Raw genomic sequence first — 17,635 nt, 5'->3', positions numbered from 1 at the left:
TGGGACGCACACAAGTCTCTAGAGTTTGCAAAGAATGGTGCAAAAACTTAGAAAATCCAGTGCGCAGCAGTTCTGCAGACAGAAATGCCTTGTTAATGAGATGTCAGAGGAGAATAGCCAAAGCAGTGGTCAAAGCAGACAGGAAGGTGACAGTAACGCAAATAACCACACATCACAACCGTGGTATGCAGAAGACCATCTCTGAAAATACAGCATATCATAACAAAGTGCATAGGCTACAGCAGTAGAAGTCTAAAAAATAAGCCAAATAAATACCTAATAAAGTGCTCGGTGAGTGTATATCACCGTATAATATAAGTGGATGCAACCTTATTTTTACTTGACATTTTTTAATGTACATTTTCTGCTCATGATCCAAAGTGCACCAACTCATCTCTAAATCATTGTGGAGATAATATTATGGCATGGACAAACATGTATATGGCAGCCACTGGAACTGGCTCACTTGTCTTTATTGATGATGTTACTGCTGATGGCAGCCGCAGGATTAATTCTTTAGTGTACAGATCCAACAAAATGCTTCAAAACACATTGGTTTCATTTCAACTTGCTGCAGAACAGTGACTTCAAACATGCACCTAAAGGAACCAATTCATTTTCTGGGCCAAAAAGTAGAATGTTCTTGACTGGTCAAGTCAATTAACTGACCTAAATTCAATTGAGCATGCTTTTCACTTGCTGAAGACAGAACTGAAAAGAAAAATTCCCTGAAACAAACATGAACTGTAAATGGCTACAAGGCAGAGCTTCACAAGGGAAGATACCCAGACGTTGATAATGTCTATGGGTCACATACCTCTGGCAATGATCATATTAATAGAAATAACTGTAATTCCTAAACATCACCTAATATAGATGTTCAGTGCTGTCTAAGTATTTGGACAATTTATGTTATTTTGGCTCTGTACTCCAGCACTTTGGGTTTGAAATAAAACCAATAATTGCAACACCACTCATGTTGTTTAATTATTGAAAAGTATTTGTGGTGCCCTCTATGTTGGACAGATACACAGGGCCCTTTGTTTGCATATAACATAATACAGGGCTGCTGTTCAGAACAAAAAACGAGACAATGAAATTGCCAGGCATTGCATTGAGGCAAGCCATGGTGTCAGCCTCTTTACACTTTGTAATGCTGGAACACATTCAAATTTCTCCAGGGGGAATTGACATTGTCAAACAATTAAAGCAACACAAAGCAATGGATGCACCCCTTGGACACCAAATGGCATTAATGATGATTTTTCTTTGTCTTCCTTTCTCCTTTTACAATGTGTTTATTCATGCAACTTCTGAATTGTATATTTTTGTTCTTATATTGGAACATTTTTTTGTGACATAGAGAAATGGTATCAAGAATTGTTAGAATATGCCTTTTATTGTCTGTGTCTGTGGCGAGGGTAAACCGTGAGTATGGCTAGGAGGATGCTGGAGTTTTATTGCCCTGCTTTGCAGATAAGTGGCTGATAAGCATCTATACTGCTGTTCTTGCTAGCGGAGAGTCTTTTGAAAAATTTGGCATTGCCGTTTTGTGGTTTTATTTTGTCACAGTTTTTTGTATGATATATATATGAACACAACAATAATTTGATACATTGATGACTCAGTCACAAGAGTGCAAAGTGGATAGGGTTAAAACTTTTATTTTTGTGATTAATTTCCTTAGTTTTTACATCGGGAGGTTCAATCAATACTTGATAGGTCATTGAATTCCAATATCCCATATTAGCCAGTCGGCTAACTCGCGAGTTAGATCGCAAACTACTATAGGCAAGCTAGTTAACTAGATGGAAGTAGCTAATACTGTCACTGCCATTTTTCCAAGTAGCGAGAACTAGCTGGCTAGACTAGTGAACTCACTTAGTTGATGTTCATGACCAGCCTACTAAACTAACATAGCTGGAGATTTAGCTGTATGTTTTCTGTTTATATATGCCAACCTAGCTGGTCTCTCTTCTGTTCTTTGCATAATCTGTGCTGTTTTGTGACTCACATTGTCATGCATAACTTTTATAATATAATTTTCTCTATGGTGTGTGCCACTTTGAGTTTGGGAGATGTTTAAGTTAAAGTCCTCACAATTTTGGCACACCACAGAGAGGTTATATGTGCATGTATTTGATAAACTATGATTTTATTTAGAATATCAACTAAAGTAATTCTATTTGTGATATTTGGGATGAATCCTGATTATTTTCAGATGTTCTTTTTTATAATACTATGACTTTGAGACTTGGACAAGACTTGGACTTTAACCCTTGCGACTTGGACATGAGGGGATTATTTCCAAAAAGAGTCCAAAGATCAGTCAAACAACAGATGCTCTTCGACCAGTGTGAAAATGTGTACAGTATACTCTTATTTCAGAAGTTCTTCCCTATAAAACATCATAAAGAACCACAGTCAATTGGGTGATCCTTGAAAGATTGATTGGTCGTAAAGTAGAAATCTGGTTGCTTGCTTTACATTTGACTGTGTATATTGACTGTTTTTGACATATCCTAAATGATGCATGTTTTGATTCCTGCAGGGATGGTCCGGACCACAGTTCCCCTCAAATCGGACAGTTCAGTGGGAACACAGCACTGGAGTCTGTCTACAGCACCTCCAATCAGATCCTCATCAAGTTCCATAGTGACTTCAGTGGCAGTGGATTCTTTGTTCTCAGTTACCATGGTGAGCATAAGAAATATCATATCTGCCCCAATGTATTATCCCTTTATTTGCATTTTCACCTTGAGAAGCTTTGTGGTACAGGTCACAGATGCTCACAATTACATCTAATCACCGTCAGTTGCAGCAATCCAGGGGTAGAGGTGTTATATACATGTGCTATATGCTCCAATTCTAGTTGCTATTAATCTGGATCAGATAAGATTACTTTGTTGTATTTTAGATTTTCATATTTTTCTTCTGTTGCTAGATGCATCTACCCCTGTGCTTCTTCCTCCTAAAAGCGTTTCGGTTATATTAGGATGCTAGGCAGACATGTCAGGGAAGTGTGGAGATCATTGAATCATTATTGAATCGAGGAAGTAAATTAGCTTTGTGTGTTTTTCATGTTTACCTAACATAGTTTACCTCTCCATAATTTGCTATTATTGTGTTTATTCATTCCTTCACAGTAAACTTGCCTTATTGCGTACCACTGTCTTGCTCACGATTTCAAAGGGCTTTTTTTTTCAAAGGGCGTTTTGTTTGGAATAATTAGATGTGGACGGTCAGCATGGGGTGAACTAACCCTTGGAATCATTGCTATCTCAAGTAGAATAAGTATATTACTGAATACTGAATATTTGAATATTTGCATGTACAAAACTTGACAGTCATCACACAGTTTGTGTAGTTTTTATTTGGAAAAAAGGACAGTGTCGCTACGCATACAATTGGCTGTGTTCAGTGACAACTGGGGCAGAAAAGGTTGCCTAATGTAATAATGCCATCTAGTGGTCATTGCATGTATTGAATATAGGCTTTCAGTGTATTACTGTAACACTGGCTTGACATGCCAGTCTCATTTTAACAATAGATCATTTAACTTGTGAGCTTTGCTGAAGTTTGCTGAAATTAAATTTTACCCGTGCCAACTAGGTAGGTTATTAAAGTTCCATAAAATACCTCTGGATGACAATTTAGCTAGGTGGCTTGCTCTGGTATAAGGAGTGACTAGGTAATTTAGGAGTGACTAGGACAAAGGTGCAAGCACACATGCTTGGCTGTGCTCTCCCAAAATGGCAAGAAGTTGACTGATGACAATATCAGTAGGAGCATGACTGGCCCTTCTAAATTGTGGAGAAAAAGAAGAAACAGTAAGAGGGAAAAGGTAAACTGTGAACAATCAGTATTCTTTATTCTGCAGAAGGGGAGCCAATTCACAAACAGGATTTACCCTCAGTGACCTCTTTATTAGGTATTTATTGGACTTATTTTCTTTGACTTATTGGTCTTCTGCTGCTATAGCCCATCCATTCCATGGTTCAACATTTTTGTGTTCAGAGATGCTGTTCTGCATACGAATGTTTTAATGGCTGGTTATTTGAGTTGCCTTCCTCTCAGGTTGAACCAGTCGAGCCATTCTCCTTTGGCCTCACGTTTTCACCGACAGAACTGCCAAATACTGTATTTTTTGCTTTTTCGCAACATTCTCTACAAACTCTCGAGACTTGTGAGAGTCAGCCGTTTTTGAGATACACAAACCACCCTATCTGGCATCAGCAATCATTCCATGGTCAAGTCTCTTAGATCACATTTTTTCCACATTCTGGTGCTTGGTCTGAGCGACAACACTTGACCATGTCTGCATACATTTATGCATTGAGTTGCTGTCACATGTTTGGCTGATTAGATATTAGATATTTGGAATTAACAAGCTGGTGTACGTAATAAAGTGGTCACTGAGGGTACCCTCTGAACATATTCATATCGCATTTATATTTATAAGTATTCATATCACTTAGTGTTTACCTTTAGCTTAGCAAATTTGTTACATTCACTAGTCTCAGAAATAAGGTTAGATTTACTGTATGTGAGAAAAAGTCTCTAGATTTGTAATCAAACAAAACATTTTTTATTGTCTGATTGTCAGGGTAATCCTGGTAAAGTCTCTGTTCTACCAATCTAATTTATGATTCTTCACCTGTTTCTGGTAAAGATAATATATGTCATGTGTTTATTGAGAAATACTGCTGCACTGCAAAGAATGAATCACCCAACTAGTTTGAATCAACTTACCAAGTTGAATTTTCCATTGAGATAATTCTCCGTATTTCAAGAATTAAAGGCTATCGATTAAAGCTACTGACTTGCTTGACCCCAGATAGCTGCCATTTTGACTTCACATTTTGAACCTGTCCATTGCTGATGGATGTATTCCTGAAGTCTGGAAATGGCATTTGTCACTCCCTTACTTAAAGGGAGTGACAAATTACTCATATTATTCTCATTATAGTATTTTAAACTGCTTTTTGTCTGGGCACTGTACTGTAACTGCTGCATGCAAAGTGGTCTGATATAATTAGTATCAAATGATATCATTATTTATTAATTTATCGAAAGCCTTTGAAGAAAATCGAAATGTTCTTTTAGATATGCTGAAGTAAATTGGTTTTAATGGCAATGTCTGCAAGTTACATTACATTACAGTTGATTAGACTAAGCAGGAGACAGTCCTCCCCTGGAGCAATGTAGGGTTAAGGGCCTTTCTCAAGGGCCCAACAGCTATGCAGATCTTATTGTGGCTACACCGGGATTAGAACCACCGACCTTGCATGTCCCAGTCATGTACCTTAACCACTACGCTACCGGCCACAAGTAGTAGGATTATTTTAAATACAGAACATTGGCAATAGTAACAGGTGGGCATCAGCCTAATTTTATTAAGATTTACAAAGGGGTTCCCCAGGGTTCGATATTTGTTCCATTGCGCTTTACTTTATATATACACGGTCTGGGTTCACTCATTACAAATTGTTCTGTTAATTTTGATATGGATGCCATTTACAATTAGCACCCTCAGTTGATGAAGCTTTTAGAAATGTACAGGCTGATTTCCATGCCAATCAGAATGCTCTATTAGATCTCAAACTGAAACTTGTCCTTAACCCAGCCAAGAAAAATTACATGCTCTTGAGATCTAAAGTGAAACATCACAGAGATTAGAATATTCAGTCTTATTTTTCAAAATATTGAAGGTTTACAAATTCAGAGAACCCAGTGTTATAAGTATATACCATAGATATCTGGTTAGATTAATGAATTAAAGAAATTAATCTTTCAACTGAAATTTAAATGGACAATTTTTCTACGGGTGCAAAAAGTCCTTAGAAAGGATGTTTAAATTAGACATTGTTAAAAAAAATGTTTTATCTGTCATAGGCTGTGCTGATATAATCTACAGTATATGCATGCATCTGCCACAGCACTCAACCCACTTGATGCAGTGTATGATAGCGCACTCAGATTTATTACAGGTGATAGTTTTAGAACATATCACGAGACATTGCATGAGAAAATAGGCCTTACCGTACTTGGAGAGTATACCATGGTCTCATTTTAATTTACAAAGCAACGTTAGATAAGCTTCCATCTCATATCTTTTCCCTTTTTCTGTTTAAATCTATTGAATGGCATACTTGCTCTCAGGCATTTGTTACTCTGTAAACCCCATATGAATACTGAACTCAGGAAGACTTCTTTCATTTTCCATGCACAAAATTGATTTGAATTGAATCAGCTGCAGGTTACCCTCAATTTGGGCAAATTGATTAGAATTAGGGGTCTCAGGGTTGTTTCAAATGATTTTCATCAGGAAAATTGTACTTGCTTTTTAAAATGTAGTTTTTTTTTTCTTGTTCTCTTTCTGTGGTATTTTAATGTAGTTTAAACAGTGCTCTCGCTGTTTAAATATATATACTTCTTATCTTCAGGTACTGCTTGTTTCAATGGATAGTATGAAATGTGAAACACGTGTTGAATTGTATTCAGATCGGGTGACTGAGTTGGCCAGTTTATGGCTTTGAAAACCTCTTTGTTGCTTTAGTAGTATGTTTTGGATCATTATCTTGCTGTAGGGTGAATTTCCATCCAATGAGTTTGGAGGCATTTGCTTGAACTTGAACAAATAAGATGCTTCTGTACACTACACTTTTGTACAATTCGTTCTGCTGCTGCTGTCAGCAGTTATATTATCAGTGAAGACAAGTGAACCACTACCTGTGGCAGGCATACATGCCATGCCATAACACCTTCCCCACCATGTTTCACAGATGAGGGGGTGCTTTGGATCTTGTGCAGTTCCTTTTGGCCTCCATATTTTGCTCTTCCCATCTCTCCTTATACAAGTGAATCTTGGACTCATCTATCCACAAGACCTTTTTCTCTGCCGGCAAAAATAACCAGGGCATCATGTTTTTCCAGCTAACTAGTGGTTTGCATCTCACAGTGTAGCCTCTTTAGTTCTGTTCATTAAACCTGTGGACCATAGTCAGTGACACATCCACGCCTGCCTCCTGAAGAGTGTTTCAGATCTATTGAACAGATGTTTGAGAGTTTTTCTTCATTATGGTGAGAATACTTCTTCCTTTGCCTACCAGGCCCTTTGTAATTCTTGAGCTTGAGCTTCTCTCGTTCTTCTTAATGAAGTCCCAGACAGCTGATTTTGGCAAAGTTAAGGTTTGGCCTATGTCTCTGATCATTTATTTCTTATTTCTCAGCCTAGTAATGGCTTCCTTGGCTTTCTTTGGCACAACTCTGCTCCACGTGTTGATAAACACCAATAGCAGACAGCAGGCAATTAGAAACCTCAAATAAATATTGGATACTGAAACCTCCCTTATTTCAGAAACACCCGTGAAGCCATTTGTCCCAAACATTACTGAGCCCTGAAATGAAGGGGCTATGTATAAAATATGCTGTAATTTCTACATGGTGAAATAAAAATGCATAAAGAATACACCATAATAAAAGCTGAGCTGAGTGCACTTTAACCACATGATAATTGTTTTATTACAAACCTAAAATTATGGACTATATAGGCAAATCAAGAAAGAATTATATCTGTCCCAAATAATATCACAATGTACAAAATGTAACAGTTTAACAGTACCCCATTTAAACATACAGTTCAGTATAACATTCAGTGGCCACTTTATTGCATTAGACTTATATTTTTTACTTATTGGTTTACTGGTGCTGTCCCATCCACTTCAAGGTTTGATGTCCAGAGTTGCTCTTCTGCATACCATTATTGTATAACCTTCCTGTCAGGTTTAGCCAGTCTGGCCATTCTCCTCTGACCTCTCTCATTAACAAGGTGTTTTCACCCATAGAATTGCTACTCACTGGATGTTTTTTGTTTTTCCACACCATTTTCTGAAAACTCTAGAGACTGTTATGTGTGAAAATCCCAGGAGACCAGCAGTTTCTGAGATATTTAAATACCCTGTCTGGCACCAACAATCATTCTAAGTCACTTAGATCTTGGTCTGAAAAACAGCTGAACCTTTTGACCACGTCTGCACGCTTTTCTGCATTTAGTTGCTGCCACATGACTGGCTGATTAAATATTTGCATTAACAAACTGGTGTGCAGGTCTACCTAATAAAGTGATCACTGAGTGTATATTTATAAACTATATATAGCGTAAAGCCTGATGATAAAACTTCTTGGCTTGCAACATAAATTTCCTAACGGTTGTTTTGTTTCTGGTCCTTAAAGGCTACAATAAGGCAAAAAGTGAAGAGGTCTGAATACTTTTTTAAACCATTGCATAACACATTTTCCCCCATTCAGATGCTTGGTCTGAACAATAACTGAACCTTTTGACCTGCATGCTTTTCTGCATTTAGCTGCTGTCAGATGATTGGCTGATTAGATATTTGCATTAATGAGCTGGTGTACAGGTCTAATTGACTGGTCTAATTATTTGTATACAGAAACAGAAAAACAGAAACCTTGCCTGAAACTCCCTCTGCGGGAAGGAAAACACTCAAACTGTGGCAAGGAAAAACTCCCATAGGGGAGAAACCTCAGGAGGAACCAGGCTAGAGAGGAGCCCATCCTCGGCTGGCTGGCCCAGTGTAAAGGAATGGTAGAAGTGATCGTAGAAGTTTTTGGCCGATGGAAGGACAACCACGTTTGAGACAACCCATAAACAAAATCCCAGTGTTATTAATACATAGATACCCTTTATATTTATGTTTACTTTAACTTCAATGCTGGTGGGAATAATCAAAAACTAGCTAAAAAAACTAACTGTAGAACACCAATCTAAAGGAAGTGAATCAGTACGGCACCCTCCTGCATGCTCTGAGGAATGTGTGCACACCAAACAGTTGCAGAGAGGTCTGGTAGTAGGTGTTTTCCAGAAGGTTCCGCCTTTGATGGCCAACAGGCACTTGTTCCTCAGCATTCAGGAGGATCCAGAGAGCCAGTCCTCTGCCGAGGATGCTGAGGACGATACACATCATCCGAATAAGAGAAGATCTCATCTTCACGGTCAGGAGAGGTTACTAGCACGTCACTGACCTTTCCTTGGTAAGGGCTTCAGTCCCTCACTTGTTGCAATGGTCCAGTTGTATCAGACCCCGACAAATAGTTTTGGCCAAGGACTCATCCATATAATCAGTCGAGGTGCTCAGAACAGATGTTATAATGCATCAGTACTGTTCAATGATATACATCTAGAGTACCTGAGTAAAAGGTTTATGGCTTATTGTCTATTTCAACAGTAGAATGATAGAGTAATAGGAATTACACAAGATGCAGTCACACTCATATTTGGTCAGCTCTCCCATGTAAAAGATTTTTTACCCTTAATTTCTCAGCCATTTCAAAACCAATCTCAGTGATATTTCACAGTGACATCGACAAGCATTCAAATTCTACATGGGTTTTCCCAAAACTGCTCCCAGATGTCTTCAAGTGTCCCCAAATCTCTCCAAATACAAATATATGCACATATTTTTGTCCAGACACATGAATGATCAGAAAACCTTATTTTTTGGAGTAAAATATTATATTATTATAAATCATGCCCAAAGTGTCCAAAAGCTCTCCAAAAAGTATTACTCACCCTAATGCTTTTTAACCAACCTGCATCACATTTAAAATGGAACTTTATTTCAAAATTAGGTTAACCAGAGCCCCGTTAGCCAGTACAATTACAGGTTTGTCTATAGTAAGTCCAGCTCCTGGAGTTACGACCTCATACGATGTGGACGTGGGATTGCATTTAACCACCCATTTCTACAGGCGGCCTGTACTGTAGTGGTTAAGGTAAATGACTGGGACAGGCAAGGTCGGTGGTTCTAATCCCGGTGTAGGCACAATAAGATCCGCACAGCCGTTGGGCCCTTGAGCAAGGCCCTTAACCCTGCATTGCTCCAGGGGAGGATTGTCTCCTGCTTAGTCTAATCAACTGTACGTCACTCTGGATAAGAGCATCTGCCAAAACGCCAATAATGTAATAATGCATTTTAGGAGGCAAAGGAACATAAATCTATTTGCAAAAGTACAATACCGCAATATGCACAGACCAAATGCTATATGATCTGTGCTGTAATACCAAACGATATAGCCCATCCCTGTGGTTAAAGCTTAGTGTATTCTACATAGATTTATGTCGGACAAAGAATTGCCTGCAAACGCTCATTGAATGTTTACACACGTCAGCGAGGGTGAGGCTGGAGTTCTATTGCCCTGTTTTGCAAATAATAGACTGATAAGCATCTAAACTGCTGTTCAAGTCTTTTTTATCTTATTATAGATAAATGCCATTAATGTAATGTAATATGAAGGCAACAATAATTTGGGACATTGCTGACTCAACCACAAGGGGCAGTATTTATGGGTTTAAGGGTAGTTAAATCCTATTATATTGGGTGATTAATGTAGGAATTGCATCCCTTTTCATTCATGAGCTTCTCAGCTGTTTCTGATTAGTCAGGTGTATTTAATAACATATATACAGGTATAAGAACATTTTCAGAATCTTGGGAGCACACACATTTGTCTGTTTCACTATATCAACTACCTACCTACCTAACCGTACATATATATCAGTAATGTATCAGGTAACTAACTTTACTCTCGAAAGTTACCTGCATCAGGTAACATCGCATAACATTGTGTTCAGTGTGGCTTGCTTCTGACCGGTGCTAGTAAGATGAAACGTTTATTTTTGTTGCATTTAAAAAATCTTAATGGGTCGTATGCAATAGTAGTATAAAAAGAAAAAGGGAACATTTTATTCCGTTTGTCTGGAAATGAACTCTTTTCTAAAATAAAAATAAAAATCAATTGATCCTGCAGTCATTCTGCGAGTGGCTGTCTTTTTTTGTTTGAAGTTTTCGTTTGAGATTAAACTACTGCACTTTACTGTATTTAAATATCAGAGAAGCATTGTAATAATCATTGTCAGAGAGACACAACACTTTCGTTGCGTGGGCACCCATTAGTCCTTCAGCCTTTCAGATGCAATTGCATCCTGGCATAGCTCGTCAGTCAGAGCTGAGTAGGTAAGAATAGGTCCAAAGCCACTTTGAACACATTCTGGATACTATCTTTGAAATAAAACCATACGGAGAGCAACTGCTAATGTACTGAAGTCACAGAATGATGAAGGAACATACAAAGATAGGCAGAGAAAGGGAAGAGTAAAAAAGACTAAATTAATGTTTTAACTTGAATATTATTTTTCATATTTACTATACATGTATGAATTATTTATGAATTATTTGTTGCAACTCTGTACATTGAAAATAATCTTACTGATAGAGTAAAGCACTATCCAAATCTATAATTTTAAAGCACCAATTTGTTTTCTAAAAGTGGATTGTATGCAACAGTGAACAGTTGCATGAACATCTTTTCTGATTACGTTGTTTGAGCGCCTCATTCTGGCTTATTTTAAAATAGCCACAGACAGACTTCTAGATCCCCTGCTGTTTGCCTAGAGGGCCAATAGATCTGTGGATGATGCCATTAACATGGGACTCAATTACATCCACCAACACTCACCTGGGACTTATGTGAGGATCTTGTTTGTTGACTTCAGCTCTGCCTTCAATGCTACCATCCCAGAGCTGTTTGCCGACATCACCACTCTGATATGTCTAATTTCCAAAAGTGATGCGACTGAATCGCCTCAGCCTGGTGTGGGCTAACACACAGAAAACACTGAGATGGTCATTTACTTCAGAAAGAAAAGGCCATCTCTCATCTCTCTGTGTGTGGTCTGACGAACCTTTTCAACTTGACCACGTCATTTTTTTAACCACCCGCAACGTACCCCTGCCTTATGTATTTCCAACATGTTGAATTTTACATTTAGTTATATTTAATTTCATTTGCTTGGTTTCCGCCCACTTGTGGATTGTGTTTAAATCTAATTTAGTTGCTAAAATCCTAGTGTCCTTGTATCATCTGCAAATATACGCACTTTCAGTGTCCATGTCAAGATCATTTATGTAAATGAGGAAGAGCAGTGATTTAGCACCTATTCTCATGGGACTCTACTTCCCATAATATCCTGCTCAGATAAGATCCCTCCTGCTACTCTGTGTGCTATCCCGTAACCAGTTCCAAAGCCAAATGCCTCCTGTAATTCTAACCATCTTCATTCTGATAATGAGTTTGTCATGTGTATGCTTTTCGGAAATCTAAGCATACATTTACATTTACATTTTAGTAATTTGGCAGACGCTTTTAATCCAAAGTGACTTACAAGTGCATAGGTTCTACCATAAGTCAAAGCATCACATCCAGAAACTAGCAAAATACACATGAAATGCTGTTCTAAACATAGTTGTCATCATAAGTGCATTTTTTTTTTTTTTTGGGGGGGGGGGGGGGGGGGGGGGGGTTAGACAAGGATAGGGATATCAGAAAGGAGGGGCAGGGGAAATCAGGAGGGAGGACTAAGGTAGAGTTTGAAAAGGTGGGTTTTGAGTCTGCGTCGAAATAGGGGGAGGGATTCTGCTGTTCTGACAGTGGTAGGCAAGTCATTCCACCACTGAGGAACCAGAACGGAAAACAGGCGTGAACGTGCAGCTCGACCGCCAGGTGCACGTAGAGAGGGAACCGTAAGGCGACCAGAGCTGACAGACCGGAGTGGTCTAGCAGGGGAGTAGGGAGTGATCAGGGATTGTATGTAAGGTGGGGCAGTCCCCTTAGCAGCCTGAAATGCCAACACTAGGGCCTTGAAACGGATGCGTGCGGCAATAGGAAGCCAGTGGAGGCCAATGAGAAGCGGGGTGACATGAGCCGACCTGGGCTGACTGGTGATCAGGCGGCATTCTGGACCAGCTGGAGGGGCTTGATGGCACACGCTGGGAGACCAGCTAGGAGGGAGTTGCAGTAATCCAGGCGGGAAATGACGAGCGCCTGGACTAGGAGCTGGGTGGCTTTCTCAGTCAGGAGATGACGGATACGGCGTATATTATACAGAAAGAACCTGCAGGTTCTGGCAGTGGAGGATACTTGTGGAGCGAGGGTGAGGCAGTTATCAAGAGTCACCCCAAGATTCTTTGCCGTACGGGAGGAGGAAACTACAAAGTCCTCAACAGTCAATGAGAGGTCGATTGACGGAGAGGACTTAGCAGGGATGTAGAGAAGCTCAGTTTTGGCAAGGTTGAGCTTCAGGTGATGGGAAGTCATCCACGCAGAGATATCAGCCAAGCAGGCAGAGATCCGTGTGGTGACTTGGGTGTCGGGGGGAAGGAAATGAAGAGTTGGGTGTCATCAGCGTAGGAATGATAAGAAAAGCCATGGGAAGAGATAACAGAACCAAGAGACATGGTGTACAGCGAGAAGAGGAGAGGCCCAAGAACCGAGCCCTGCGGGACTCCAGTTCGTAGGGGGTGAGGGTCGGAGACTGAGCCCCTCCAAGTCACCTGGTAGGAGCGACCAGAGAGGTAGGAGGAAAACCAAGCAAGTGCAGACCCTGTGACACCCATCCCAGACAGCGATGAGAGCAGAATCTCATGGTTGACTGTATCGAAGGCGGCCGACAGGTCGAGGAAGATGAGGACAGAGGAGAGGGATTTCGCTTTAGCAGAGTGGAGTGCTTCAGTGACCGCGAGCAGGGCGGTTTCAGTGGAGTGGCCACTCTTGAAGCCAGACTGGTTGGGGTCATGGAGATTGTTCTGGAGAAGATAAGTGGACAGTTGGGAGCAGACCGCCCATTCCAGAATTTTAGCGAGAAAGGGAAGAAGAGAGACAGGCCGGTAGTTGTTCAGGGCAGAGGGGTCAAGAGAAGGTTTTTTGAGCAGGGGAGTGACTCTGGCCCTCTTCAGGGAAGAGGGCATGGTGCCGGAAGAGAGGGAGGTGTTGATTAGAGAGGAGAGAAAAGGGAGAATGTCATCAGATATAGATACATACACTCAGTGAGCACAGGATCTAACATGTCTCAACCATCATAGTGGATCTACTACTATCTATCTATTTATAACATTCATCATTATTCATTAAAATCATAATTTGTGACCAGCTCCATGCTTCAGATGCATGTTTAAAAATTTGACTTTTTCAGTTTAAGATGCATGTTAAAGTGCAGAATTAGAGCTACAAACTAAAGACACATCACTTGGTGAGATGATTGCATTTTAGCAAAACACAGTTGTTGTGAATTTCGCATTTTATCATAAAAAACACACCCACAAACAAGGAACTATTGCATGAAATTGTTATACTTGTGTGGTCCCTAGCCCAGTGCTTGCTATGAATTTTAATTGGTTTGATTAGGACACCATAATTTGATGAGCTTGTATGAACCAAGGACCAAGTAGTCCCAATATTTAACTAAATGTCACACATTTACACCAAATGTTTTTACATTTAGGTGAATGGTAGATTTGATATTCAGGAATGCAATTCTGGCATTAACTCTAAGTCTATTTTGACTAGATAGTGTAAAGTTTACCGCCTTTCTTGTGAAATGGCCAAGTGTGAGTCATGCAACTAAAGCTTGTGCTGGGTCACATTTGCTGCATTCACTGGTCTCCCAAATAAGGTTCATCATGTTAGTTCTACTGCTTGAGAGAGAGTGCCTGGCCCCCTCTTATCTAAACTACAAGGTAATAATTAGGAACTATGGATAATATTGATTTGTTATTTTTACAAAAATACACAAATGCCTAATAAAGTGGTCTCCTGAGTGTAAGTTTCAATCCTTTGCATAGTCTCTTCAAGTCTTTGACCCATAAACATCACTAGGTGCTGAGTATCTTCCCTGGTTATCTTCAGCATATGAAACGCATGTTCAGTTGGATTCAGATCGGGTGAGTGACTGGGCCAGTCAAACAGTTTTTGGCTTTGAAAGAATCAACGAGTTGGAAGGTAGAATTTCCATCTTGAACAAGATCAAAGAACTCCTGGATTCCCTGGTGGCTGTAGAACCTGGTCAGCTGGGCTTCACTTCTCCAATTACGGACCCCGCCCTGACTCAAACCGAAGCCTGACGGACCCAGTTCGGACCAAGACCCAAAGTCTACACCATACCAACCAAAGCTGGTCAATAGATTCATCAATCATTTCAGTCTCTTCTGGGAGCGTCCTTCCTTTTTTCCAAAAGAAGGCATCCATGTGGGGAACACAGGGATTAACAGTGAACACTTTTTCTGCGTCCAGTGGACCTCTCAAGCATGGATCCCGGGACTTGCTCAGTTCATGTGCCGCAAACTGTACCACTGTTATATTACCTCAGGAACATTTTAGGTTGGAAATAGAGGGTATTTATTCACATAACTTGGTTAACATCCAACCGTGGCCAACTGGCCTTCAAATAATTTGAATGCTGAATATTAGACGCAAGAGTCCTTATGTTGAGCAAGAGTATGATTTAGACTTTTGTAACTCTTTTTCCCGGTCCTTGCTGCCTTACCCTGGTTGCCTGTATCTTTTATAATTTCTTTGGAGGTGATTTTACTTATTAAAGCACTTAATGGCCCCTTCAAATATCACATATTCCTTATAATTTTATGTCCTCTCCAGATCATACAATACTGTTTTTTATTGAATATACCATATAAGGTCTGAATATAAGGTATTTTACAAGAAAGCTGGTGTAGCTGCCTTCTGTTTATATGTCCCTCAATTATGGAACACCCTTCCACAAGACTTCAGAATGGCAAGCTGGTTGGCATTTTTTAAACTGGCTATCAGTTAACCTGTTGTAAGTTTTACTTCTTTTGTGTGTCATACCAGTGTCATAGCTGGGTACTACATTCATTCAATACGATGCACATCTGACAGTCCAAAATACAATTTTTTGTTAAATCTGAAAAAAGTGTTATTTGCATTCATAACTCTTATGACTGATATACAAGTAGCAGTTTTTTCATTATGACAGATTCAGAAAACCCTAACAACCATTTTTTCTATAGTTAAAGTACAGCGTTCATTTTTTTATTTGTCATAATAGTGTCATAACAGTGTTCTGCAGGAACACAAGTTATGGCCAAATTGAAATTGTTTTGACACACACCTGACGGCCCAACATAGTTTATATGAGTTTATGTGACTTCTTGGTAAATTGGCTGCTCTCACTCTCACTCTCTCACTCTCTCACACACTATTGTGTGAGTGACTATTTAGGTTAGACTTTTTGTGTAAAGGATATTACCACAAGGGCCCTGTCGTGACAGTTGTCATAATGCTTCAGCTTAAACTAGAACTGTTGCTTAAACCTGTGGAATTAAGACTGCTAAGTAAATGTGTCATAACCTGTTATGTAGCTCCTGTAATGATAGCTGTAATAACGCCTCAAGGTTAGACGTGTTGTGCATTCTGAAATGCTTTTCTGCTCACCACAATTGTGTGGTTATCTGAGTTACCATAGCCCTTTTGTCACCTCAAGCCAGTCTGGCCATTCTTTGTTGACCTCTCTCATCAACAAGGGATTTCCATCCGCAGAAGTGCTACTCATTGGATGTTTTTTTGTTTTTCACACCATTCTGAGTTTACTCGAGACTGTTGTGCATTAAAATCCCAGGAAATCAGCAGTTACAGAAAACCTCAAACCAGACTGTCTGGCACCAACCAGTCATACCACGATCAAAATCACTGAGATAACATTTTGTTCGCCATTCTGATGGATAATGTGAACATTTACTGAAGCTCCTGAATAGTATGGCATGATTTTATGCATTGCATTGCTGCCAGAGGTGTACAGGTGTGTGTTCCTAATAAAGTGCTCTGTGAGTGTATGTTTGAAGTGTGCCGGAAATTAAGTGTGTGCAAATTTGTACTTGTACATACTCATTGGAATTCTGTCATTTCAGCCTTGATGGGGTGTCTTGTTCAAATAATGAAAATAACATTTCTGTGAACTTCATGTTGAAACTGTAGGTCTATAGCTGGTTTACACCTTTTTGAAAAAAGAGCAGTATACTCTTTGTGGGGGCGAGGGGCAATTCCATTTGGCCCCAGTGTGACCTTAACTGTATTTGAATGATTCTACAGCCAGATAACTTATTTGAGTAGCCTCTGTGGAGTTGTGTTGTTTAGTTGTTTACTGTGTTTAGTGAAGTTCATTTTTTTATGTGCATAATTGAAGATAAAAAATATTTATCTTTGTTCACAAATGACATAGTTCAAATTACTGTAAGTCAATTGATGGTGTTGCGTGTTTAAATATCGCCAAAAGATTGAATTAATATAATTGTGGCATGGTAGTTACTGATTGATTAAAATGAAATGTTATAATGTGTACTTAACTTCTCTCACTGTACACTTAATTTTGTCTATGAATGAAATGCTGTAGTTGAGATTCAAGGCATTGTTATTGTAATTTCTCATTGAATCCTTCCAGTTTAATGCTCTGCATAATTTTATTTTGATTATTTCGACTACTGCAATAGGTAGTAAGTAGCTAAAGTAAGGTGTTACTTTAGCAACAAATGTGGTGGCATGAGCATCCAGATATTTTCACAGGAGTCAGCCTGCCTTTGTGGGCAATGGAAGTGCACAGCAGGGAACTCACCTCTGTTCAACATTTCAGCTCTAGCATGAAAGAAAGTTTTCTAATGACCTGGAAAATCTACTTCATAGTGTAGCCATAAATAACTTGATGACAACACTACAACCATGTTAAATGAATGTTACTTCAGGCATGAGA

The 17,635-nt window shown here is 39.4% G+C and overlaps 1 protein-coding gene across 1 annotated transcript in view; it reads left to right on the top strand.

Moving 5' to 3' along the window:
• Positions 1–17,635, top strand: part of csmd3b (CUB and Sushi multiple domains 3b) — a 268,124-nt gene that overhangs the window by 212,815 nt on the left and 37,674 nt on the right. Inside the window, exon 44 of the mRNA XM_061256027.1 lies at positions 2,552–2,697. Coding sequence (XP_061112011.1) covers positions 2,552–2,697 — 146 coding nt within the window. The remainder of the gene's footprint in view (positions 1–2,551; positions 2,698–17,635) is intronic.

Source organism: Conger conger, chromosome 9 (genome assembly GCF_963514075.1).
Source record: "Conger conger chromosome 9, fConCon1.1, whole genome shotgun sequence".
Taxonomy (NCBI): domain Eukaryota; kingdom Metazoa; phylum Chordata; class Actinopteri; order Anguilliformes; family Congridae; genus Conger; species Conger conger.
Note: the sequence above shows the minus strand (reverse complement) of the source record. Positions and strands in the feature narration are given on the sequence as shown.